Source organism: Gavia stellata, chromosome 13 (genome assembly GCF_030936135.1).
Source record: "Gavia stellata isolate bGavSte3 chromosome 13, bGavSte3.hap2, whole genome shotgun sequence".
In the NCBI taxonomy this organism is placed as follows: Eukaryota; Metazoa; Chordata; class Aves; order Gaviiformes; family Gaviidae; genus Gavia; species Gavia stellata.
Genome location: NC_082606.1, coordinates 24730069 through 24754670, shown reverse-complemented (window position 1 = coordinate 24754670; position 24602 = coordinate 24730069). Strand labels below are relative to the sequence as shown.

General features: G+C 66.1%; 1 protein-coding gene across 2 annotated transcripts; it reads left to right on the top strand.

Moving 5' to 3' along the window:
* Positions 1-6507: 6507 nt before the first annotated feature.
* Positions 6508-23112, top strand: FURIN (furin, paired basic amino acid cleaving enzyme). 2 transcript variants are annotated; one of them, XM_059823597.1, is made up of 16 exons: positions 6508-6538; positions 8945-9329; positions 15082-15180; positions 15925-16020; positions 16643-16771; positions 17020-17096; positions 17468-17556; positions 17799-17971; positions 18967-19179; positions 19513-19613; positions 19748-19851; positions 20056-20173; positions 21159-21338; positions 21444-21568; positions 21983-22099; positions 22184-23112. In XM_059823597.1, exons 2-16 carry the CDS (start codon positions 9150-9152, stop codon positions 22750-22752), a joined length of 2370 nt encoding a protein of 789 aa, XP_059679580.1. In that variant the 5' UTR covers positions 6508-6538; positions 8945-9149; the 3' UTR covers positions 22753-23112. The 2 variants fall into 2 exon arrangements, with proteins under 2 accessions (XP_059679580.1, XP_059679581.1); XM_059823598.1 differs by having other exon boundaries at positions 21983-22095; positions 22184-22266.
* The last annotated feature ends 1490 nt before the right edge of the window (positions 23113-24602 follow it).

Below are 24602 nucleotides of genomic sequence, written 5' to 3'. Positions count from 1 at the left end.
GGGCAGGGCCACGGCAGCACTGGGGCAGGGTTCCCGCTGGCCAGCCGGAGGGGCCTGGCTCCAGCCCCCGCCTCCTGTGTGGGGCACAACTCGCCAGGGGCTTCTGGCCGTGTCTGACCAGTGCCGTGGTGGCCGGGGGCACTGGCTTTAGGGCCCCGGCTGTCGGCTGTTGCTCCCCTGTTGGGTATGGAGGCATTTGTCCTGGGTGTTCGCTCTACACGAAGCTCAGTGTTGCTCACTGGGAGAGGACTGAGCCACCGAGGGTCGTGGTCCCTCCCTGACGTGGTGCCTCCCTGACTGCCAGCCGACCCACAGGTGGGGAGGGGATCATCCCCTGCTGCAACCCCTGCGCCTTCCCCTCATGCGGGTCTGGGGTGGAAGTGACAAACCACGGAGGCTGAGCCAGCCGCCACTGGTGCAGCCACCTGGGCACTGAGTGCTGACGTCTCGGTGGTGCCACCACTGTAACTCCCACGTGGCCTTGCCGGGCTGTGGGATGTGTTCTGTGTTTGGCAGGGTTGCCAAATTCCTCCTGGCACAGCCTGGGAAAACTGCTGCTCCCTCCGTGCACCGTGGGCCCTGGCAGCAGAACCACCGATGGGTCTGCCCTATGCCCACCGCCCACGGCGCTGCTTTCAGGGCAAAGCTGGAGCTGGGTGGTTGTGGCTGCTGCCTCCACCAGCCGGAGCCGAGCTCTGGCCCTCCTGCTCTGCCTGCTGTCAGCCGGCCCCACCAAGCACCAGCATCGCTGCCTGGGTCCCCATCTCTAGGGCAGTGAGGACGAGCGGCCCCTGTGCAGCCATGTGTCCCACTGCAGCCTTTGGGACTGCCGGTGCTGGGAGGCAGGGCCACTCCTGGTGCAGCAGGGCCACTCCTGGTGCAGCAGGGCCACTCCTGGTGCAGCAGGACCCTCCTGCCGTGCTGTGGCGCAGGGCTGGGGGAGCCCCTGGGCTTCCCGGCGGTGCTGGTGAGGTGATGGCAGTGGCGTGTGTGTTGGGAAAGGCCAGGGCCATGGCTACTTGGTGGCAAGTGTGAGGGGTTTTCCATAAGTGGCTGGGTGCTGCACATGTCAGCACACGTCAGCCTCCAAGGGGTGTGAGGTGTCATAGAGGAAAGTTGAGGGCAGAGCTGGAAGTGATTGGCTTACATGAGTTGCCCCTGCTCTAGCATCGAGCCGCAGAAGATAAGATTTCTCTTGAAGATGGGCAAAACTGTGTCACGAACCACCGCAGCCACGTCTGTCATCCTGTGTCACCTTCCTGAAAGAAAGGAAGAGGTTTTGTCTTCCACGAAGTCTGCTTGCGGCACCCTGCAGCAGGGGGATTTGGGAAGCAGAGGGGCCAGAGCTGTGCTTTAACCCTGTGCTGCCAGGTGCCTGCCCTGCCCTCACCAGAGCAGGTGCCCTCGTGTCCGTGCAGCGGAGGCCATGTGTGGCGAGGCCAGCACCAGAGGTGGGCGGCCAGGAAAAGCAAGCGTGCTTTTCCAGTTTGTGGGTCAGGGCTGAAGCATGATCCCAAAGGAAGTGCAGGGAATTCTTTTCCTTGCGGTGTCCTTGGTTCTGGGCTGGGAGATGTCCTCCTGGGAGGATCTCATTCAGCCGGTCTCAAGGAGAGCAGACCTGGTTCTCAGCGGTACTGCCCCCGGCCTGGGCCCAGCTCTGCAGGGGCGGTGGCTGCAGAGGTCCCAAGGCTGGCACAAAGGCAGGCTCTCCTGGCGGACTCTCCTCTTGCCCCCGGCACCTCCACGGGCTGGAGCCTGGCAGATCCAGTCGGGTGACTCCCTTGGTGCCCTGTAGCTTCTGGTTTGCCTTTGCAGACGAGGCATTAGCAGCGTTATATTCCTGTAGCAACTGATGGTCCTCCCCAGCCTTGCCCAGGAATAAGCAAGACCTCGTTCGGGTGTTTCTGGCCTTTACACCCAGACAACAATTAGAGCTCCCGCTCTGCGTTTGGTCATGCGATGAGATATTATCTTGAGGGTTATCACAGTCTGTTCCCACCTAATGAGTCCTGTGCCGCTGTGGCAAGGAGTGAGCTTCAACATAGGACTTGGTGAAACAATTAGACGCAGCAGTTAAAGGGAAGCTTGGGAATTGCACACAAAGCACATACTGTCCTGTTCAGGTGAAGCAAAACTAAAGACCACGGCAAACAGGGAAATGCTTTCACAGCCTGGCTCAGTTCTGTGACCGCAGGCGTTGGAGGCCGTGGCGAGAAGTGGCCCTCAGCCTGCGACATGTCTTCTCCGCCCCGCATCCACTTGAGAGGCACAGCCGAGCTGGAAACCAGATGCCGGCATTGCCCGAGCTGGCGCAGCAGAAGCCATGGGGGGACCCGGGCCCGAGGCCTCCCCAGGCAGGGCCCTGCAGCACCCATCGTGGTGCAGGGTGCGTGGGGGTGTCGTGGCTCTGCACCTGCCCTTACCGGATCCCCTGGGGACGCGGCAGACAAGCTGCCAAGAGCTGGTGCAGTTGAGGGCAGCCCCAGCCCCCTCTCCCCAGCGCAGCGGCTGCTGACGTTGTTGGCCCTGCGGCGACTTGGCAGTTGGAAGCCAGGCTGCGGCAGTGGCGGGGGGTGCTTCACGGGGCTGAGCCCCCCGTTCCTGGGGCGGTGCAATGCCGTGTGAGGCTGGCAGCTGCTGGCAGGAGCATGCCCGGAGCATGGCCAGCACCTAGCACAGGCCCAGTCTGCTCCTCAGTGCTCTGCCATCTCGCTGGTGAAAACCCGTGCCTGCCAGGCTTTGGGCTAGATTTGTGTGTCTATCTGTAAGCACCCCGCTCCCCAGCCTACCAAAACCCATGGGCAAATGGGGCTCTTGCTGAGGGCCACGGGTGGGCTCTGTGCCCTGGTGTTTCCTGCATGCATGTGCTTGTGTTCCTGTGTCTGTCATTTGTGCTGAGACCCCCGAGGGCCGCAGGCACCTTATGGTTCTTGGGCCAGGCAAGGATGTCTCTGCACCTGCACAGCTGCAGTTATAGGGGGACAGGCGGTGGTGGGGTGCGATGCACTGCAGCCCAGGGCAGGGGCAGTGCTGTGGCAGGCTGTGGGTCGATACCTTGGCAGCGTTATGGCTGCTGCTGACAAAGTCAGAGGCAGATAAAGTTACAGAACCACTCTGAGCTGCTGCTGTGTGTGTCTGCAGCTGTACCGCAAGGCAAGGTCAGGATGTTTGGGCTGGGCATTGAGTCCCCTGTGTGTGACCACAGTGAGATGTTGTGTCTGGGAGTGTGGCTAGGAATAGAGCCTCTTGAGCCAGCGGGACCCTGCGGAGCACAGCTCCCGGCTGGGCCACGGCAGTCCCAGCTCTGGGGGCACCGGGGCCTTCCCAGGAACCTGCCAGTAGCATCAGGTGGGAAGGGAAAGGGAGGAGAGGGGCTGGAGACACTCGAGGGAAAGGGGACTGCAGCCTGAGCTTCTGGAGAGGGCACAGGAGGGTGCAGGAGGGGGGGCCAGGGAAACGCATCTGCAGCACAGCAGAGGGGCTGTGGGCTCACCCCTGCACCAGCATGGGCATGGGGGGCAGAGTGGGTTGCTGTGCTCCAGGTAAACATTCCGTTATTGATTTGGTCCCTCTGGATGTCCTCTGCCTGCTGTTGCTGCCTGTTACTTGGTTTTCTCTGCTGTTCATGAGGGCCCTCTGCCCTTCCTCCCGTGGTTGCCTGCTCACCGGTCTCCTTTTGCCCGCAGCATGGTGGCTGCTGGGGAGCAGCACTGCTGCAGTCCTGCTGTGTCCCCGAGCTCCCCCAAAGCTGGGGGTGCCTGCAGGCAGGGGTGCAGCCCTGTCGCGCCTCTGCCTCCCAGAAAGCTCGGGCAGATGGGCAGTTGCATCACTTTTGGAGCTTGTGCAATCTCTGCAACCCGAAAGCCAAAAATTGACCTGATTTTTCCATGAAAGTAGGTTTCTATGGATTGTTGTGTGCTGCCACACCACATAGTGTGCTTGGTGCAGAGGAGCGGGGGGGTGGGCAGGGGTGTCTCCCCCCAGCCCCAGTGAGCAGTTTGGCCCCTGTGCTTACAGTGTGGGCCCCAGGGGATGGTGCGGGACATCGCCTGGCAGGGCAGACCTTGCGGGGAGCTGCTGGCTGGCTCACGGTACCGCACTGCCGGTGCGATGGTGCGCTGGGAGTCGCTGTGCGGAGCAGCCCGCTCCCGGCCGCCTCCTGGAGTGCGCCCATGCCTCCAAGCGATGGCCCCCAAGTCAGTTAAAAGTCCAAGAGGAGGGTTCGTGGTCCTGGCAGACGCAGTTGTGGTAGCTACTTCACTCCCTCACTGCCCCGTAGGCAGCGGCCGAGGAGAGGGATGCTGAGCAGCCCTGTAAGGTGTGGGGGGAACAGCAGCCGTTCAGATCCAGCCTGGCGGCCCTGCTCTCTGCTCCGTCTGCGGCCGTCCCCGGGCCCTGGGGGGCTGCTGGGAAAGCAGATCCCGTTCACATCCATGGCTTCTTCCCGCAGCCAGGTGCTCCGGGTTACAGGCATTGTCTTTGGCAGGGGCACAGAGTCAGCGTGCGGGTCCAAAGCCAGCAGTTTATGTAAGAAAGGGGTGCTTCCTGCATGCTTGCCCTGCGGCACCGAGATAAGCCGCAGTGACAAGGGCCCTTTGTCAGCTCCTCTCCCCAGCATGACATGTCACAGGGGCCAGGTGCACAGGGGCCAGGCTTGTCACCTGCCCGGGCACGGCCGCAAACACCTAAATGAGGCATATGAAGATAAGGCGCAGGGACAGGCAGCCCGCCTACCGTCCTCCCTCCCACCACCGGGCCAGGGTCCAGCTCAGGACCTGCCCCCAGCGCATGTAGCCCCCATATATCTGTGCAGGGCGCTCCGGGCTCGGCTGCGCATTCAGGGGCTGCAGGGCCAGCCTGGGCTCACCGGCCACCAGGGACGACTCCTGACCAGGTTGTGGCAGCGTGGGGGTGAGTGCCGCGTGTCCGCTGGGTGCCAGGCCCCCCCGCCCCCAGGGTGCCCAGCGGGACCGTGGCCCCAGAGGGTGGACCTGGGGTACTGCAGCCCCCACAGCGGGCAGTCCCCGGCGGCAGCTCTTGGGGCCAGACACCGGGATCAGCCTGGCTTGGAGTCGCTACCCCTGGGGCGACGCTGCAGCCAGGTGTCTGCCCTGCAAAACTAACCCAGTTTATCAGAGAAACCTGCCCTGTGCCAGATTTTCTGGGCTGTTCTCAGCATCTCAGTTACCAAGGTGACTGTTTCCTGTGCAATTGCTAATGCTTCACGATCTTGATCATGATATCCAAGTGACTTCCTTTTCTCTGTAAGGAGCTGTAGGACCCGCTCCTGCCCGGCGCTGCCCAGACCCCTTCTGAGGTGCGGAGGATTCAGGTCAGTTTGGGTTCTGCTGCTTTTGCTTTTTGTTCTTGACCCAGCTTTTGCATTGCTCTTGACATGGTCCCGTGCACGCAAGGGACAAGAGTGTATTGTTCTTTACGAATGACCGAAGCTGAGATGAACCACAATTCACTTCTCACCTTTTCTCCTTGGTGGAGGTCTCTCTCCTGAAACCTGAGACTGGGCTGATGGATTTTCCTTGTGTTGCTGCTTTCCAGACAGTTTCTCCATCAGGCTGCTGCCCGCTGGCCCAGAGCTGCGGCCCCCGCGATACGGACTCTGCGGGAAGGCCGGTGCCGCTCCTCCTGGCCTGGTTAGGGAGCCCCCTGCTCCATCAGGCTGCCGGGGCTGGAAGGGGCTGGTCTGGGGAGGCTTTTGTCCCGCCAGCCCCCACGTCACAGAGCGACCCGCCGTCCGCTGCGCCAGGCGTGCGGGGACATGAGATGAGGTGTCTTCGGGGTGCCCCTCTCTGCCGGAGCCCTTGCACCCCTGGTCGGTGTCCGGGGCTCCCGGGGGGTCTGGGCTCTCAGGGGGCGGACCCAGGTCTCCCGCTCAGGCCGGCACAGGGTGCCCGGGTGGGCATGGTCGGTCCCCGGGTGGGCACGGGCAGCCCCAGGCAGCCCCAGGCTGTGCTGAGCCCCGAGCCGTGCCCGGTGTCGACGGGTGGTGGTCGTCCCCAGGCCCGGACGAGGGGGAGCGGCCCCGGTTCTCGCGGTGGCCCGGGCGGGAGGGCTAAGGGGAGTGCCCGGGGGGGGAGCACGGGGCAGAGGGGCCGGGGGCCAAGGGGGCCGGGCCGGGCCGGGGCCGGGCGCCGCGGCGGAGCGCGGAGCGCTCGGCGCCGCCGGTGCGGCGGCGGGGCGGGCGGGGCGGGCGGCGGTGACGGCATCCGGCGGCGCCCGGCGGAGCGGCGGCCGTGCCGCGCCGTGCCGGGCCGAGCCGAGCCGGGCCGGGCAGGGCCGGGCCGTGCTGAGCCGAGCGGCGCCGGGCCGAGCCGTGCGGGGCCGGTCGGCGCGGGGCGGGGCGGCGGGCGGCGCTGACAGCTGCTCGGCGTAAACAAGCGGCCCCGCCGGCCGCCCCGGCCGCCCCTGCCTGGGCCGGGCCCGGCTCCGGGGCGGGCGCTCCGGGCGCCCCGCGGCGTGACGCGGCGCCGCCGACAGACGGGCCCGGCCGCCGGCGGGACGGGAGCGGGCAGGCCGCGCGGTAAGGGCACGGGGACGGCGGCGGGGACGCGGCCGGGGACGGGCTCGACCCGCCGGCGCCGGCGGTTTGACAGCTGGGGCGGCCCCGGCCGGGCGGGACCGCGGGCGGCGGCGGCGGGGCCGGGGCCGGGCGGGGGCGGCCGGTGGCGCCGCGGCCGTTGGGCAGCTCCGGGCTCGCGGCGCTGCTGGCGGGGACGTGCGCGGCCCGGCGACCCCGGGGCGGGCGCCGGTCTGTCTGCGCGGCGGCACCCGGGGACGCGGGGCTGTGGCCGCCCGGGCACCGGCGGGGGGAGCGGGCTGGGGGGGGGGGCAGAGGGCTGGGGCTGGCGGCGGGGACGGGCAGAGCAGCCGCTGCGGGAAGCCGAGAGCGCGGAGGGAGCCAGGCCTCGTCCCGTCGCACCCGTGGGGCAGCCCCGGCCCGGCCGCCCTCGCAGCCACCGGCGGCTCTGCCGCCGGGGCGGCCCTGTGGGTGCGGGGCCGGCGGTGGCTCCGGCCGTGCCGCGGGGCCGCTGCTGCAGCCTCGGGACTGCCGCGTCGCTGCCGTCTGGCAGCCGGGCTCAGCTCGCGGGGAAGTGCTGGGATCCAGCGGGATCGGGAAGGATCCCGCCCGGCTGCTGCCCTGCGCGTGCCGGATGCGGTCGTGCCACTCGTGGGGCTGGGGGTGCGGGGCAGAAGGCACAGCCCGTGAGCTGGCGGGGACTTGCGTCCCCGCTCGCACCCCGCCGCGCAGGCTGGCCTGCAGCAGCCCGGGCTGTCCCTCTGCCTCTCCGTCCGCCTCCTGCTCCCAGGGTACGAGGCCAGAGGTTTGCGGGCGGGAGAGGGGCGTGCAGCGGAGCTGCTGGGTCTAGCCGGGAGGGAGCCAGCCCAACCAGCTGTGCTGGGGCAGCAGGCATGGAGTGCCGGGGCTGCGGAGGGCTGGGCTCTGCGCCCCGTGGAGGGGGCCCACTGCAGCGTTGTCCCCAAGCGGGGAGTGGGGTGACTGCTGACTCTGGGGCCAGCAGGGCAGAGGAGCCTGCCCGGCTCAGGGACCTGCAGAGGGGGCGAGGTGCTGGCACAGAGACAGGCTGTGGCAGACAGTGGCCCCTTGTGCTGTGCTTGCTGCTCTCTCCATTGGTGCAGTAGCTTTTTCCCTTCCCTGGGGGCTCCGGGTGCCTTTCCCACTGGAAACTGTGATTTGGGTCCTGGCATGACCTGGGACCCAGGGCTCTGGTCCAGCCTTTGGTGGGTGCTTGTGGCTTTGGGTGCCTCACCAGGGCGGCCGAGCCCGCAGCTGGCCGAGGTCTGGTCACTGAGGGGGAGTCGCAGTGTGTCTGAATCACGGCACTGTCTGTGCTGCAGCCTGCGGTGGGGTCTCAGGTGGCTGCCAGGAGCTGCTCTCCTCCCCTGGCAGCGCCACAGGCTCCCTGTTTGCTGGTCCCACTGCTTGCCAGAGAGGGATAGGGCTCCTCTGGGCAGTGCCAGCTATCACCTTTCCCTCTGTGTCTGAAACACGACCAGTATTTCACGGTCCCTTTGGAGCTCCGCCATGTCTCAGGCTCCTTTGCACTGGGTGGGTCGCTCCCTGCTCTGCTCCCCACCTGCCTTTCCAGCTTCTTGTGTTTGCCCTCTGACATGGCGCGACCTGTCCCCATGCATCCCTGCTTGTGGGTCCCTGGGTATGTGCCGGAGGTGATGGCAGCCTGGTCCCTGTGGTGGTTTCCTTTCTGTTTTGGAGATGAATCACACCGGTGTCACCATGTTGTGCTTCAGAGGAAGGGCTGAGCTGCTGATGGTGACAGGCAGCACGGTGGTCAGCACTGCTACCAGGCACTGCCTGGTTGATCGCTGACTGTGGAGGTGCTGGGGCCTGGGGCTCTGCTCTCCCTGGCTTTCCTCCATCCAGTCTCTCAGTTAGCTGGGGTCTCTTGCGCAGCATCTGGGGGCACCTCCTCCGGTCTCGCCTTGGGACTGGAGAGGCAGGCTTCCCCTCCCCTTTGCTCCTAGCTCCATGCCCAGATAGGCCTGTCCTGATTGGAGAAGGGCCTCCTGTCTGCTGCAGACTGTGGCGGCAGGAGGCATGGCTTCCCTGGCCTTACCTCTCCCCTCCCTCAGTGCCCTTCTCCCCTCCTGGTTTGTCTCCCGTGTTTGTAAGCACAGAGCGTAAGTACACATTGGGCAATAGGCAAGGTAAACAGCGGCTCAGTGCCAGGGCAGGCGTGCCGGGGCGCCCTGTGGAGCCAGCTGCCACCACAGCTCCTCAGTGCTCCAGGTCCCGCATGGCTGTCCATGAGCTGCGGGGGACAGCGGGTGCTGTGTGCCAAGGCCCCCTTGTCCGGTGCCGGAGCTGCGGTTTGTCCAGCAGAGCCAGCCCTCCCCAGGTTTGAGGAGAGGCACCCCGGGGCCTGACCGCTCTTCCATCTCTCTGCAGATTGTGCTGCTGTCCCAGACGGTCTGTTCCTGCTGCCACCCTCCAGCCCAGCTGTCGTGGGTTTGTCCCCATGCTCGCTTGGGCTGAGTGTGGGCCAGCGGGGCAGAGAGGCCAGCGCGCCTCAGGGTGCTGACGCAGGGAGGCCACTGGACCCGCCGCTCCCAGGACCCTCCTGTCCCCCAGCTAGAGGAACCTCGATACTCTGATGGATCTGAGGCCCTGCTCGCTGCTCCTGCTCTGGACTCTGGCATTTGCCCTCACTCTCCTGGCCCAGGAGGTGCTGGCCCAGCGTATTTACACCAACACTTGGGCCGTGCTCGTCCCCGCGGGGCCCCGGGAGGCTGACAGGCTGGCCAGGAAGCATGGATTCCTCAACCTGGGCCCGGTAAGTCCCCTGCTTCCTTCTTCCCACGGAAGCGGTGTCCTCTGCTGCCTCTGCCATAGTGTGGGCGGGCGCTGGGCTCGGCCCTGGAGCTGGCTCGGGGGCTGCTCTTTCTGGCAGCAGGGCCACTGTGTTCGCACCCGTTCACTGCAGCCTTCCAGCATCCGCTGCGTTGACTCAAGGGTGGTAACTAGCTGGATGGAGCCGGGGCCTCCCCCCACCAGTGGGACGGTCTGGTGGCATGGAACGACATGACACAACACACTGCCTGCTGGAGGGGGAAGGAGGAAAAGCCCATCCCAGCATCAGAAAATTGGGGGTGCTCTGCGTTGGTGGAGGAGGGGAGGGCTCCTGGTTCCCGATGGTTTTCCCACAGTGAGCTGCCCCAGCATGGTGTGGCTCAGCCAGGGCGGCAGGAGCTCCTGGGTGTCCCCTGAGCAGGCGTTCTGACAGCAGCCGTGTGTCCTTGGCTGTAAGCTGCCCTTCGCAGAAGGTGTGTCAGCAGGTCCCCACCGCTCTTGGCTTTCTCTGCCCTCAGCCAGGGATGGGGCAGTGCACGTGGCTGTGCTGGGGCCATCGCCACCGTCACCCTCCTGGCAGTAGGGCGGGGAGGATGGGGTGACAGTGGAGGAACCAGGGCCCCTTGTGTTCCCCACAGTCCTGGCTGTTCCCGGCCTTGTCCCCAGTGCAAGGAGCTCCGTGGCGCTCTCCTCACGGCAGCCTTGGCAGGGCCTAGCTCCCCTCTGCTCCAGGCCCCAGGCAGCCGGCTGCATTTTCCCTGTCCAGCTGCTGGCCGTGTGCTTGCTGGCAGCAAGAGTGCTCGCAGGTCTGGTAGCAAGGGTGCTCACAGGTCTGGCTCCGGAGGTGTTGGCATGAAAGCCGGGCCTTGACCAAGAGCCGCGGAACTGCATGGGCCGATGGCTGAGCTCCTGCTTGCCAGCGTGGTGCTGCGGGCAGGACGTGTCTCTGATGGCAGCCCACTTCTTGCAGACCAGCGCTTCTTGATGCCGCTGTTGTAGAGTGGTGCTGGCTGCCCCGCGCTCTCGGCGCAGGCTGATCTGTGGGGCTTTTCTTGGGCCTGCACCGCAGGCAGGGTGCCGGCCCCTGGGCTGGCGGCAGGTGGGGGCTTTGCCGATTGAGCTGGCACCGGCATGACTGCCGTGACCAAGGGGGGCCGAGGGGATCCCAGGGGGGCGGGTGCAGCAGGGCTGGTGCAGAGGGACAGCCCCCCAGCCCCTGTGCAGGCATGGGGAGACAGACTGGCGCTGCTCCGGCGAGGTGAGGCTGGTGCTGGTGGAGCAGAGCTGGTATGGGTCTGCCAGGCCCCACTGGGCTGCCTGCGTGCCCAGGGGACTGTTGCCCTGAGAGCGAGGCACTGCCACCGGGCTGGGCTGGTTCTGCGGGAAGGAAGTGAGGGGCGAAATCCCAAAGGAAATTGCACAACTCATGGCTGCAGTGTCAGGACCTCGCTGTGAGCAGCTGCTGCGGTGGGCGGGGAAGGTGGCCGCCGCTGGAGCCAGCGGGTGCCTCGTCCTGCCGCCCAAAAGGAGGCCTGTGCAGGGTGGTGGACGCGCAGGGCTCTGGAGACAGGGAGCCCCGAATCCGCTGGGGCTCCTGCCAGAGGACGGAGCTCTGTGGGGGCTGGGGCCAAGCCCCACTGAGGGCGTTTGCACTGCAGGGGCAATAGGGCGGTGTCACGCAGGTGCTGTCTGCATGGAATTGCCTTAGAGCCGACGTCAGGGCGAAGAATGTGTCAGACCAGGGCCGCTGCTGTGCAGAGGGGGGGGCTGCATTCTGCAGCCCAGAATGCGTCCTGCTGGGCCGGGTCTCTGCCAAGACCCCTGGGAGCAGGGGATGGGGATAAGGTGCCATCAGCCTGCTCCCGGCTGCCAGCAGTGTTTCTTCTCACACTGCGGAGCCAGGTTCCAGGCCCAGCTGCCAGGGCCAAGGGGCATCGGGCTCTGCGGCTATGTCTCCACTGGCCTGCGGTTGCCCATCAGGCCCCGGGCTGCAGCACAGAGCCGCACAGGGCCTCATGGCTCGGTGGGGAGCACTGGCCTGTTTGGGGTCCCTCCCTGTGAGCCATGGAGGTTCTGTGCCAGCTTTGCCCAGTGGCACTCATCTTCTTCCTGCGCTGTTTGCTCTGCAGCCAGAAGCTGGCACCTCCCAGCTCTCCCAGCCCGCTGAGCTGCCAGTGGAGCAGCAGCAAGGCAGCACCTGCAGGCAGAGCCCTGTGGGCTGCTGCAGCTTGGGCTGTGGCAGGAGGTGCTGGTCTGGGCATGTTTTTGCCCATTCTGGAGCCCATCTTGGTGTTTGTGCTGCAGGACGAGGCTTGGCTGGCCTGGGCAGCCTGCTCCCGCAGAGGGGCCATGGCAGCATGGTGGGAATAGCAGGGCTGGAAGGAGCCGGGCTTTCCCTGCCGGGAGGTTTCTGGGCTGCTGTTCCTGGGGGTGTGTGCCGCTGGGACAGGATGTGGCAGCCAGGCTGGAGGGGGGGGGACCGGGTGCTTCTGGCAGTGCCCCAGTGAGAGGCCCCCAGGGTCCTTATCTGAGAGGATCCTGGCCTCAGCGTCGGGTCTGGACACTGTCCTCGGAGGCATGCTGTCCTGGCGTACTCCCTGCTCCACCGCTGCCTGTGGAGCCGGGGCAGGCAGGCAGTCCCCTGGGCCAGCAGTGCCTCCAGCAGAGAGGTGCCAGGATCTGCGTCTCGTGCCAGTGGCCTTGAAGGGGACCCAAAGAGCGGTGTGGGGCAGGCAGAAGTTAGAGGAGAGGGACGGATGAGGTGGTGAGGAGGGATACAGTAGTTCGCGCTGCTGGGGCTGATGCGGGGGGGGGGGTGCAGGTGCTGCCTGCCCCAGCTGGGGATGGGGAGCACCAGGGAAGGGCCCGGCTGCTGGTGCTGGCTTTGGGCTGCACTGTCAGGACACCGGAGCCGAGTGACCTCAGCAGCACCAGCCCAGGGAGGAGTGCTTTTACCTCCCATACCGCTGGGCTGCAGGACTCGCTAGCCCCTGCTGCCGCCTGGCACATCGCCCTGCTCCTGGGGACCCGGGTGGGAGTGCGGCAGCCTGCTGGCTCCGGGGCTGGCTGAGGTGGCCACGAACTGTGGTGGGAAGCTGGGGCAGGAGCGGTGAGCTGGCACCTCTCTCCATGGGATCAGTGCTGCCCACCCCGGGGACGCATGGGGCTGGGGGGCAACTCTGCCCTTGCTGAGGACAGGGACTGTGGGGATTAGGGTGGAAGCGTGTGGGCTGGCCGGCTCCTGGCTGCCACCGCAGTGTCTGTGCAGACCTAATCCAGTCGGATGACCAGCCAGAGCCGTGATCTGCTTGCAGGAACAATCAGGGCTCTGTCCTTACCCCCAGAGGGAGTGAGGGGGTTCTGTGGGAGGGCAGCGAGCCTTCAGCTCCCTTTCCCCTCTGCCAGCCCAGTGCAGATGCTTTTCACCTCAGCACCTTCCCAAATGCTTTGAGCTGCCAGGCGTGCTAGGCTGTACTGGGGGGATGCACTGTGCCGTGGGGAACAGGCCCGGGTCTGTCCCCAGTGACTCTGGTGGTGCTGGAGGTGTGATGCTGTCCTAACAGGTAGGGCTCCAGCTCTGCAGCCGGCTGTGCCGGGTCTCCAAGCTGCCTGCCCGTGCCCCGCAGGGAAGGGAGGTAGAGCTGCAGGCCAAGTCCTGGTCTTTCCTCCACCATCCATGGGCAGGAGCAGCACCCAGCTGCCACCGGCACCGGGGAGTGCAGCCACACATCATGAGCACCACATCTCCGGGAGCTGGCGTGGTCTGCGGCTTCCCTGGATAACACCAGCTGGCGTGGTGTGGGGTTGATTTGCATGCTGCATTGTCCCCTGCTGCGAGCTTGCTCCCCACCACGGCCCCAGCTCTGGGGGACGCACACAGAGGGGAGCAGGATCCTGAGCTGGCAGCTGGGGGCTTTGCCTCCCCCTTCCCTGGGGACTGACGTGGGCTGGTGTGTGCTGCTGTGTTGCGAGCTGCGGGCACCAGACTCCCCTGGTGACGGAGCATGGACAAAAGTCCTGACCCCGGTGTTCAGCTCCTGCCATCCGGTGTTGCCGGTGCTGGGCTGCCACGAGTCCGTTCCCTTTCCTGCCCACAGAGCAACTGGTGCACAGGCGGCCGTGCCATTGGGGGAGCCCTGTGGAGTGGAGCAATTCCCCTTTGGCGGGCGGGGGCTTGGCCTGCTGGCATGCAGTTCCTGCCAAGCAGGGGTGGTGCAGGCCCAGCTCCAGGTGCTGGGGTGCATTTCCCTCGCCCAGCGGAGCATGGAGGGGCTTTGGGTTGAAGTGCAGGACTTGGAGAGCCACAGCCTGGATTTGCTGCCACGGGGCTGAGGGTGCTGCTCACCTGGGTGCACCTTTCCTCGAGGAAATGGCCTCAAGTTGCACCAGGGGAGGTTTAGGCTGGATATTAGGAAAAAATTCTTTACTGAGAGAATGGTGAAGCATTGGAACAGGCTGCCCAGGGAGGTGGTGGAGTCGCCATCACTGGAGGTGTTCAAAAAACCTGTAGATGTGGCACTTCGGGACATGGTTTAGTGGGCATGGTGGGGTTGGGTTAATGGTTGGACTTGATGGTCTTATAGGTCTTTTCCAACCTTAATGATTCTGTGTGTGATTCTGTGTGATTCCAGCTGGCTGTGTGGCTGGCCAGGGTGGTGGTACATCTGCAGAGCTCTGATAAGCTTGGGGGGTTCGTTAACTGCAGCCAAACAGTTTTGCCGCAGCCCTTGCAGCCCAGCCCTGCAGGTGACGGTGCAGCCTGGGCAGCTGGATCCCGCCTGCGGCCGCTGCCGAGGCTTCACAGCTTCCAGTGGGGCAGGGTGGGCGCTCGGCCCCCTTCTCCTCAGTCCAGGCAGAGTGCTGGGCTGGGAGGCCCTGGGCAGCAGAGGTGGGGCCGCCGTGGCCAGGCCAGCCTCCGGGACGTGCAGTAGGGGATAAGGAAATGACAGCACTGGAGAGGGTTTGGGGTTTAAAAATAACTGGCTGGGCGGCTGCATGGCCTCCTGGCCCAGCCAGGCTGTGCTGGAGTCCCATCCTGCCCCAGCCCTGGCTGGGCTGTCCCCGTGTGCGTGGGAGCTGAGCTGGGATTAGCGCAGCATGGCTCCTCAGCTAGTGGCTGCCCCCGCCTGGGGTCGGACGCTTTCATGCCCCCCTTGCTTTGCTCCACTGGAGCTGGCTGTGCCCAGAGGTAGAGACTGGTGCTGGGTGGGTGCTTCAGTGGGGCGCTGGCCTGGGGCGTGTGGGGAGAAGGGCTCTGTGAGTGGCCTGTCCGGAGAAGCAGCGGCTGGCTCAGACCCTCCCTGCCCTGGCAGGGGCTGCCTGGGGAGAGGGGTCTGGAGCCCCCCCTCCCCAGTAGCAGAGGGTGCTGGTTGGCTCAGGGAGAGGAGCAACAGTTTTGTCTCCTGAGGTTGACTTCCAGGTTGGCTCCGAAAGGCCTGTCCCTCTCTGCTGCTTCTTGCCTGAGGCCTCCCTCCTAGGGCAGCAGCTTTCTTTGACAATTAGGGACTTACTGCCATGCGGGACCATGGGAGGGTGAGGTGGGCAGAGGCCACGTCACTGTGGCCCCGGGGTCTCCCCAGCTGCCTTGTCACCAGCTGCTGCAGCCTCTCACAGGAGGTCCCGCACTGTGTACCAGCCTGCCTGTGGCAGCCCCAGCGCTTGGGATTGCAGGTGGGGGGGCAGTGAACTGGGGAGACTGGGCTCTCATGTCCGTCCTGCTCCTTTTTCTGTTGCAGATCTTCGGTGACTATTACCACTTTCGGCACAGCGGTGTGGTGAAGCGTTCCCTCTCACCCCACCAGTCCCGGCACAGCCGTTTGGCCAGGGAACCGCAGGTACGTGCAGCGGGGGGGCCCTGCTTGCCATCTGTGGGGGCCTGGCTTTGGTCCTGAGCACACTGGTATGTGAGCCAGCACTCTGCATAGGACGGGGCTGAGCTGCTTTGAACCGTCCCCTGGCATTGAGGCCCGTGGCAGAGCCGGGTGGGAGCCTGGCATGTGGCTGGCAAGGGCAGGGGGTTGGCAGAGCCGGCATCATTGGCCTGTGGGCTGCTGTGGTCCCAGGGCATGGGACAGCTTCGGCTCCCTGGCGGGCTCTCCATCCTCGTAAGTGGGGCAAGGTGTGCAGGGCAGTGCCGGCAGTGCCAGATCCCAGCACGGCAGTGTGGCGGGGCTGCCGTGATCTCTGTCCCTGGCTCTGGCCCAGGCGCCTGGCACTCTGGCAGCGCAGTGGGGCGTGCAGCGCGTCGTGGTGGCTGGCAGGCTCTTGACAGCCTGCTGCTCGGCAGAGCTCTGTGCTCTGACCTGCCTGCTCTGCTGGAGCAGAGCCTGTCGCGGGATGCTTGGTGCTGCCGTCCTGGCACATCTGGGCAGGGGAGGCCAGGAGGGACAGTCTGGGTGCTGCGGTAGCTCTGGCAGGGTCAGGTGTTCTGCCAGCTCAGGGCTGGCTGCGAGCTCCCCGGGGAGAGCCCCTCTGGGCAAGCTGCTGGCTGGGGATCCGGGGAGCTGCTGGCACGGGCGCGAACTGCTGAGAGGGCAGGCGGGGGCAGCAGGGGAGCCCGATGCCCTCTCTGCCCACAGGTGCAGTGGCTGGAGCAGCAGGTGGCAAAGCGCAGGACCAAGCGAGACGTTTTCATGGAGCCCACGGACCCCAAGTTCCCACAGCAGTGGTACCTGGTGAGTGCTGGGCAGGGGCTGGGCAACGCTGGGCAAGGAGGGGAGCCACCCAGCCGTGGCGCGGCAGGTGCGAGTTCTGGGGATGCAGAGGTGGCACCTGAGGGATGGCTGGCTGGCGGCTGCTGCTGCCAGCCAGGCTAGCGGGAAGGAGGAAGGCCTGAGGCAGCCGACCGGTGCTGTGTGTCCAGGGACGCCCCAGGGAGGAGGCTGTGCTCATGGAGCTGTGGCTCCCTGCTGGGGCACTGGCAGGGCTGAGGAGAGCCTGGGGCTGGACTAGGGGGGAGCAGCCCTTTGCCTGGCCCAGGATCGGGGTCCGTGCCCTTGCCTGTCTGCATCATTAAGCTTGGACACAAGCCTGATCTCTGCAAAGGGAGCTGTGTTTATGGGGACCAAGCACAGTCTGGGGCTCAGTCTCCTTTTGGAGTGGCCCTCCTTGGGTGGCCGTGCTCAGCCCTCTTTGTCTGGCTCCGCTGGGGTTTCCTCATCCCCATGCCACAGCAGAGCAGGGTGATGGCTGCCTCTTGCCCGCCCTTACAGCTAGGCCTGGGAGGGGTCCGGGCACACCCCTACCGCAGTGCCAGCAACTGGGCGCAGCTCCTATTGCCAGGGCTTCTCTCGGCAGTACAACACGAACCAGCGGGACCTGAATGTGCGTCAGGCCTGGGAACAGGGCTACACCGGCAAGGGCATTGTGGTTTCTATCCTGGATGATGGCATTGAGAAGAACCACCCTGACCTGGAGGGCAACTATGTAAGTGTGGGGCAATGTAGGGTGGTGTGTGCCACAGGAGCCTGTCTGGGTGACTGCGTCCGCTTGGTGCAGCCCCAGAGGTGCGTGGCACAGGGCTCCTCGCTGCCGTGGCGGAACATGGAGGAAAGCGATGGAGGTGGGACTGGAGCCTCCCTACCTGCTCAGCCCAGCCTCAGGGACAGGGAGCATAGGCGGTGAGGCTCGGTGGCCATGGTAGACAGTCTCTAACTGCCAGATGTGTCTTCCAGGATCCAGGGGCGAGCTTTGATGTGAACGACCAGGACCCAGACCCGCAGCCCCGTTACACGCAGATGAACGACAACAGGTGAGGCAGGAGGCAGAGGCAAGGGCGGCAGAGCCCAGCTGCAGCAGGGACTCAGTGGCAGCACCAGCCCTCACGGACTGCGGGAGGGTGCAGGAGTGGCGTCACACTTCTGCCCCATGGAGAAACCTCCTGCTTCCCTTTCTGATGCGAGCAGCATCCTTTGGGGCTGCCCAGCGCCAGTGCAGGCTGTGCGGTCCGCCCTGCTCCAGAGCAGGAGGGTAGATGGAGGAGCCCTGTGGGGCCTTTGTTGGCCACCCGGTTTGGGAGGGACAGGAGGCAGCCTGGGCGCTGGTACCTCCAGCTGTGGCTGGTGCCCAGCCCTGTGCTCCTCGCGCCCCATCTGAGCACGCTTGGTCCTGTTTCAACTGCAGACACGGTACACGCTGCGCTGGGGAAGTTGCTGCCGTGGCAAACAACGGGATCTGCGGTGTTGGCGTGGCTTACAATGCCAGGATCGGAGGTGGGTGCCACCCTGCCCTGTGCCAAGAGCAAAGCCTGTGCTGGGCTTCGTGGGTGCCTCGCGCCTGGAGGAACAGGCTGTGCTGGGGATCTCTGCACTGCTGGCCAGGGCAGCCCTGTGACCGCCTGTGGCACGGGGCGGCAGCAGCGGACGGAGGGCTCTCACCAGCGGCACCACTGCCCTGCGGTGCACGGCCACCCTGCCCCGTCTGGTCGCCTGTGACGTCTGCTCTCTGGCTCTAGGCGTGCGCATGCTGGATGGGGAGGTGACTGATGCAGTGGAGGCCCATTCCCTGGGCCTCAATCCCAACCACATCCACATCTACAGTGCCAGCTGGGGCCCCGAGGATGATGGCAAGACTGTGGATGGCCCGGCCCGGCTGGCAGAGGAGGCTTTCTTCCGAGGGGTCAGCCAGGTGAGCAGGAAAGTTTGCCGGGGGAGCACCGGCTGAACTCCTGCCCCTTTCCCCAGGTCTCCCTTGCTCTGCCCACCCTGGTCCTTGTCCTGGCCCTCCCGCGATGAGCTGTCTTCCAGCCCATCTCCAGGATCAGGCTCTGTTGGTTTTTCCTGTTCTTCCTGTGTGATGACTCTGAGTCAGGGCTCCTCCCATGGGGGTGCTTATCTCACCTTTCTGAGCAGCCCTGTCCTCCCTGCTCGGAGGGCTCCCATGCAGCCCCATGCCAGGACTGTCTCTCCCCGCTCTCCAAAGACCTGTGCTGGTTCCTGCCTGGTTTCATGCCAGCCGCTCACCCTCGCTTCCTCCACCTGTCCTCCCCTCGCTGTCCCCGTGTGCTGTCAGTGCAGCCTGCGCCTTGGCGTGGCCATGATGCAGCCTGCATGGTTCAGCTGTGCCCCATGTTCTGCCTGGGATTCCCTGCATGGAAAGACGTGTGTGCTGTGCAAGGCATGCTGCAAACCTGCCCTGCCGTGCCACGCCTGCTCTGTCATGCATGCTGTGAGTGGAGCTGTGTCTTTTGGGTGCCAAGCAGCCGGTCGGGACTGCTCTGGCGAGCTCCTGCAGTGCTGCCAGGCAGCTGCAAATCCCACACAGGCAGTCAGCCTGGGTGATTTCTGAGCGGTAAAGGACATCAGTTCCTGGAAGCCCCTCTTTGGCCGGGCCTCCTGCTGCCCAGTGCCTTACCTGTTGGGGCAGGGGCTGCCTTGGCACCCTCCGTAGGCATGGCAGTGCTGAGGGATGGCAGTGCCGGGCGCCCAGGCCAGCGGGCTGTGACCCGTGGCGTCCCGCTGTCCCCCAGTGTCCTAGATGCATCTGCTCAGTTTTTCCCACTCAGGCTGCAGGCTCCCTGGGGCTGGCACCATCCCCTCATCCCTGGCTCCGGCCTGGGGCTTCCTGCCCTGCAGCAGCATGGGTGATGCTGGTGCTGGCCCTCACCCTGCCTCTGTTGCTAGGGCCGAGGGGGGCTGGGCTCCATCTTCGTCTGGGCATCCGGGAACGGGGGCCGCGAGCACGACAGCTGCAACTGTGACGGTTACACCAACAGCATCTACACGCTGTCCATCAGCAGCACCACGCAGTACGGTAACGTGCCCTGGTACAGCGAGGCCTGCTCCTCCACCCTCGCCACCACCTACAGCAGCGGCAACCAGAATGAGAAGCAGATCGTGAGTTGGGGCTGTCAGTGTCTGCAGACTGGGGGCTCATGAGGGTGGGACGTGCCGTAAGCTGTGGCTACCATAGGTGTCCCTCTGGGAGCAGAGCAGACGACAGTGCTGGGAGCAGGGTCGGCCCTGTTCCGCCACGCTGCCGCCCACCAGGTTGCTCCCAGGGCTTGGTCTCATGAGTGAAGGACTTCTGGGGGGAAGCTCGTGAGCTGCCTCAGGAGTGGTGGCTCTGCCTCGCCTCTTGCAGCCCTCATGGAGACGCAAGCCCCCGAGCCAGCTCCTGCGCGTGGCTGGTGCCCGCAGCACCTCCTACCCTGGCATTCCTCCTCGCAGGTGACGACTGACCTCAGACAGAAATGCACCGAATCGCACACTGGGACATCAGCCTCAGCGCCCCTGGCTGCTGGCATCATCGCCCTCGCCCTGGAAGCCAAGTAAGGGCAGGCACAGAGCAGGGCTGGGCTGGGGTGACTGTGCAAGCCCTGTGAGGCACCAGCGCCCGGGCATGGACCCGCCGGGGGCCAGGAGGAGCCGGGCGCCGGTGCCTGAGCCCCATGTCTCCTTGCAGCAAGAACCTGACCTGGCGGGACATGCAGCATCTGGTGGTGCAGACGTCGAAGCCAGCCCACCTCAATGCCAACGACTGGGTCACCAACGGTGTTGGCCGCAAAGGTACCAGGGTGCTGGGGACAGACCAGGGGCTCCCATTCCTGCAAGCACCGCTAGCCCAGGGGTGCTGGGGCAGAGCACCCCAGCAGCCCTGGGGGCGTGGAGGAGGCAGGAGGCCCTGGTGAGCCGTGCAGCGTGGCCAGGCACGTGTCCCCCGCCGGGGATCCCTGGCCCTGCGAGCAGCACTGACCCCCTCTCTGTCCACAGTCAGCCACTCCTATGGCTATGGCCTGCTGGATGCCGGGGCCATGGTGAGCCTGGCGAAGAACTGGACCACGGTGGGACCTCAGAGGAAGTGTGTCATTGATGTCCTCACGGAGCCGAAGTAAGGGCTGGTGAGCCCAGGAGGGCATCGCCCAGTATCCGCCCCGTGTGTGGCCCAGGAGCCTGGGCACCTCTGAGCCCAGGGCAGGGAGTTTGGAGGATCTCCAGGGCTGAGCTGCCCCCGAGACCCCGGACCATCCTCCTGTGAGAGCTGGGGAAGAACTGGGAAAGCTGCTTTCAGCCGTCCAGCGCCGACATCAACCACTGAGCCTGCCTGCTCCTGCTGGGGCTGGGCCGGGCACGGCGGGGGTGCGGGCAGGCTGGGGCGATGCGGTTTGGGAGCAGCCAGCACGAGTCATCCCCAGACAGAGGGGCTTTTCAGGGGTCAGACAGAAGCTCCTTTTACTCCTGTTTGGCTGCCGCCGCCACAGCACAGCATGTGCCGAGTCTCATGTGCGGCCGGGGCACTCCCCAGGGGCTCTTGGGGTGGGTCATCCCTGGGCATGGAGGGAGCCAGGGCTGGGACCTGCCTCTGCCTGCTGCCGTGCCCTGGTCCCCAGCCCTGCCTGTCCAGAGTGGGCACTCCTTGTGACCAGCATCCTGTGCTGGCACCAGGGCCGGAGCTGCGGGCGGCTGCAGAGGCTATGGCTGCACACGAGCAGTGGGATGGGGACGGCCATGCCCGCCCCGTCCCCAGCCGCACTGTGCAGGGTGGAGCCGGCCCCGCAGCGGGCAAAGAAAGGGCCCATTCAGGGCTGGCACGGAGCTGTGGCTGGGGAGGTGGCGCCGGGCAGTGTGTGCTCAGCAGAGCAAACCCCAGCGTGCCCGGGAGCTGGGGCAGGCCCATCTGCCGCTTGCGCCCTGCACAGGGATGGAGAGGAGGCGCTGCCAGCTGCTGTGGGATTGCCTCCTGCTCCAGCTGCCCTGGGGCACAGCGCCCAATTCCCGGGGCAGCCACAAAGCTCCACAGCGGGGAGCGGGGGCCAGGCCGCCCTGTTGCATGCCCCTGGGCTGGGACCGGGCTCACTCTTGCCTGTCCTCGGCAGGGACATCGGGAAGCGCCTGGAGGTGCGGCGGAAGGTGGACGCCTGTCTGGGGAAAGCCAACTACATCAGCCGGCTGGAGCACGCGCAGGCCAGGCTGACGCTGTCCTACAACCGGCGGGGGGACTTGGCCATCCACCTTGTCAGTCCCATGGGCACCCGCTCCACCCTCCTGGCTGCCAGGTAGGTGCCAGGCTGTGGGGTGCCCCGGGCTGGCCCCAGGCCCAGGCTGGCATGAGTGGGTTGGTGGGATGCTGGCACCCACCTCTCGCCCCCCCCCTTGCCCAGGCCCCACGACTTCTCGGCTGACGGCTTCAATGACTGGGCCTTCATGACGACACACTCATGGGACGAGGACCCCTCCGGGGAATGGATGCTGGAGATCGAGAACACCAGCGATGCCAACAACTATGGTAGGGCTAGGCCAGCCTCGCCCCCACTGCTGCCTCCCTCCGAGCACGGGGTGGGAGTAGGAGTAGCACGGGTGCCCAGCGTCCCCACAGCACTCCTGAGCAGCGGGGCCAGTGACACCTCGGATGCTTTGCAGTGACCTGGCTGGGGAGAGGCTGGAGCTGGGCATGCAGGGAGGGGATGGGGCTGCTCCGGGACAGCGGGGGTCTGGGGCAGCAGGTGCCCCCCGCGCCAGCTGGTGTGGCCCCCCGTGCCCTGTGGGCAGCCCTGCGCAGGGGCATGGTCCCGCATCGGGCACTCTTCCAGGTGGTGGGTGCAGCTCTGCTGTCCCCTGACAGCCCATGGTGGGGACTAGTGCAAGCCCCCTCCCTGTGCCTGTCCCGAGCATGGGTGGTCCTCATCCCGTGTCGTTGCAGGCACGCTGACGAAGTTCACGCTCGTGCTGTACGGGACGGCCACCGACTCCCCCAGCCTCTCCAACCAGCTGGAGAGCAGCGGCTGCAAGACCCTGACCCCCAGCCAGACCTGTGTGGGTGAGTGCAGGGCCGGCGGGGAGGGGACAGGGGTGCGGGGCACAGGTGGCCCCCCTGCATGCGCTGACCCTGCCTTTCCCACAGTCTGCGAGGAGGGGTACTACCTGCACCAGAAGAGCTGCCTGAAGCGCTGCCCTCCCGGCTTTGCGCCTGGCGTCCAGAGCACGCACTACAACCTGGAGAACAGCGTGGAGCCCATCGCGCCCCACCTCTGCCTGCCCTGCCACCCCTCCTGCGCCACCTGCGCAGGGCCTGGCCCCAACCAGTGCCTGACCTGCCCTGCACACTCCCATTTCAGCAGCCTGGACCTCTCCTGCTCCCACCAGACACAGAGCAGTCGTGCGTCCCCTGCCCTGGCAGATGGCGAGGGGCTGGCCGAGGACCCCCATTCAGCCAAGCTGCCCGTCCTCATTGCCAGCCTCAGCTGTGTCCTCATCGTCGTCATATTTGTCACCATCTTCCTGGTGCTGCAGGCACGCTCAGGCTTCAGCCTGCGGGGCGTGAAGGTCTATGCCCTGGACAGCGGGATCATCTCCTACAAGGGGCTCCCCTCTGACATCTGGCAGGAGGAGGGCCCCTCTGAGTCGGACGGTGAGGAGTACGAGGCCCACAGCGAGAGGACTGCCTTCATCAGAGACCAAAGTGCCCTTTGATGAGCCCTCCCGCCCCTCCCTCCTCCCTGTCCAGCACCCAGGGCCAGGGCAGGCGAGGCCGAGGGGCCCCTGGACTCTGCCCTCATCCCCCTCCCACACCGCAGCAGCCTGGGGCTCCTCACCCGCTGGCACCGTCCCTCAGCCCCAGCCTGGGCTGCCGGGTACAACCCTGCCAGCTCTGTCCCCAGCTCGGCACCGTCCCAATCTTGCACCATCTCTCTTGGCCCCGTGTCCATCCTATACCCCACGCTGGGGTGTTTGATGGCGGGGCCCCTGGCACTCGCTGGCCCTGCACTGGCAGCCGTGTTCCCCGCCCCAGGCGGGTGGCTGCTGCTGGGGGTTACAGAGTCCCCCAGGGTGGGCAGCGTGTGGGGTCCCTGGGTTGTCATTGCTCAGGCTGAGCTCGCCGGGGCAGGGGCGGCTCTGCCCTGAGCCAAGACGTGCTCTGCCCCACCAGGGCTGAGCCCAGCCTGCGGCGTGGCGTCCCCCTGCCCCAACCGCCCTGTGCACCTGCCGGGCTTCTGCCTGTGTCCTTGGCTTGGCCTGCTGCGTCCCGGCTCTCCGCCGCCTCCTGAGGGCCTGTCCGCCTCCACCCGTGCCCTTCAACAGCAATAATGGCCAGGCCTCAGCCTCTGCTGCCTGCTTGCCTGCTGCCTGCCCATCCCACCGCAGCTGCGGCTGCCTGCAGCGTGGACAGGAGCCCCCCTGCACCAGAGTGTGGGGTGGGGCAGCGCCTTTCCTTGTGCCCGAGGCTCAGCCCCCCAGCGCGGGCAGGGACCCCCTCACACAGACCCTGCTCTGCGGGGCTGCCCTGGGCCCCCTTGGGTTTTGCCCCTGGGCAGGGCTGTGCACGCTGCTGGCCAGGGCAGTTGGGCAGCGCCGGTGCCCGCACTGCCCTGGCTCTGCCTGCACCCTGCCTGTGCTGGGCAGAGCCTGGCGTCCCTGCAGCCCCAGCCCCCAGCGCGCCCTTGCCCCCTGACGTGCCTTGCCCCCACTTGGTGACAATCCGTTCTGCTCCCCGCCGGAGCCCCTGCCCGGCGCTGCCTGCCCTCGCTGCCCCTTCCCCGCGGGCTGGGAGCCGGTGCCGCGAGCCCCTTCACCGTCCGCTGCTGCACACTGGGGCCGTGGCACGGGCTCCCACCCGCCCCGTGCCAGCACCAGCCCCGGCCTGCTGTGGACGGAGCCACCGGCCAGGGGCCACAGGACTATTTTTCTATAATAACTTTTTGGTGCACAGTAATTTTTTCTTGTAATTTAATCAGCCGGGAGCTGCCTCCTGAGCCTGTTTTTAATTTAATGGATGTGGATATAACGCTAGAGAGACTGAGTTATTAAATGTTCAGAACTATGCAAACCAGCTCTGCTGCCTGTGCTCTGTGTGCCGTGGCTGCGGGTGGCTCCGGCCAGGATGACAGCCTGGCCCCGGGTGCAGGGGGGCACAGGGCTGGGGTCTGTCCTGTGCCGCTGCCCTGGGCCCGCAGAGCCCTCTCATCTGCTCCACAGCCGCAGGAGGGGGCCCAGGGCCGGGCCAGGGGCCCTGCCTGCAGTCCTGCCTACAGCTGGGGCAGGGGCACCTTGCTGGGGCGTGTGCCTGCTGTTGCAGGCAGGGAGCCCTGGCTGCTGTGCTGCCCACCGCAATGCAGCTGCAGGAGGCTGCAGCGCTGGGTCCCCCCGCAGCCCCTGGCCGGGACAGAGAAGCCCCCGAGGAGGTAGAAAGCCCTCCAGAGTCAGGGGCTGCCGTGCCCGGGCTGCAGGCAGGAGCCAGTGCTGGGCAGGGGCTGCTGTTTGGGGACGCAGTGGGTACTCGTCACCCAGGCGGGCACCGGCCCCCTCACCTGAGCGATGGGAAG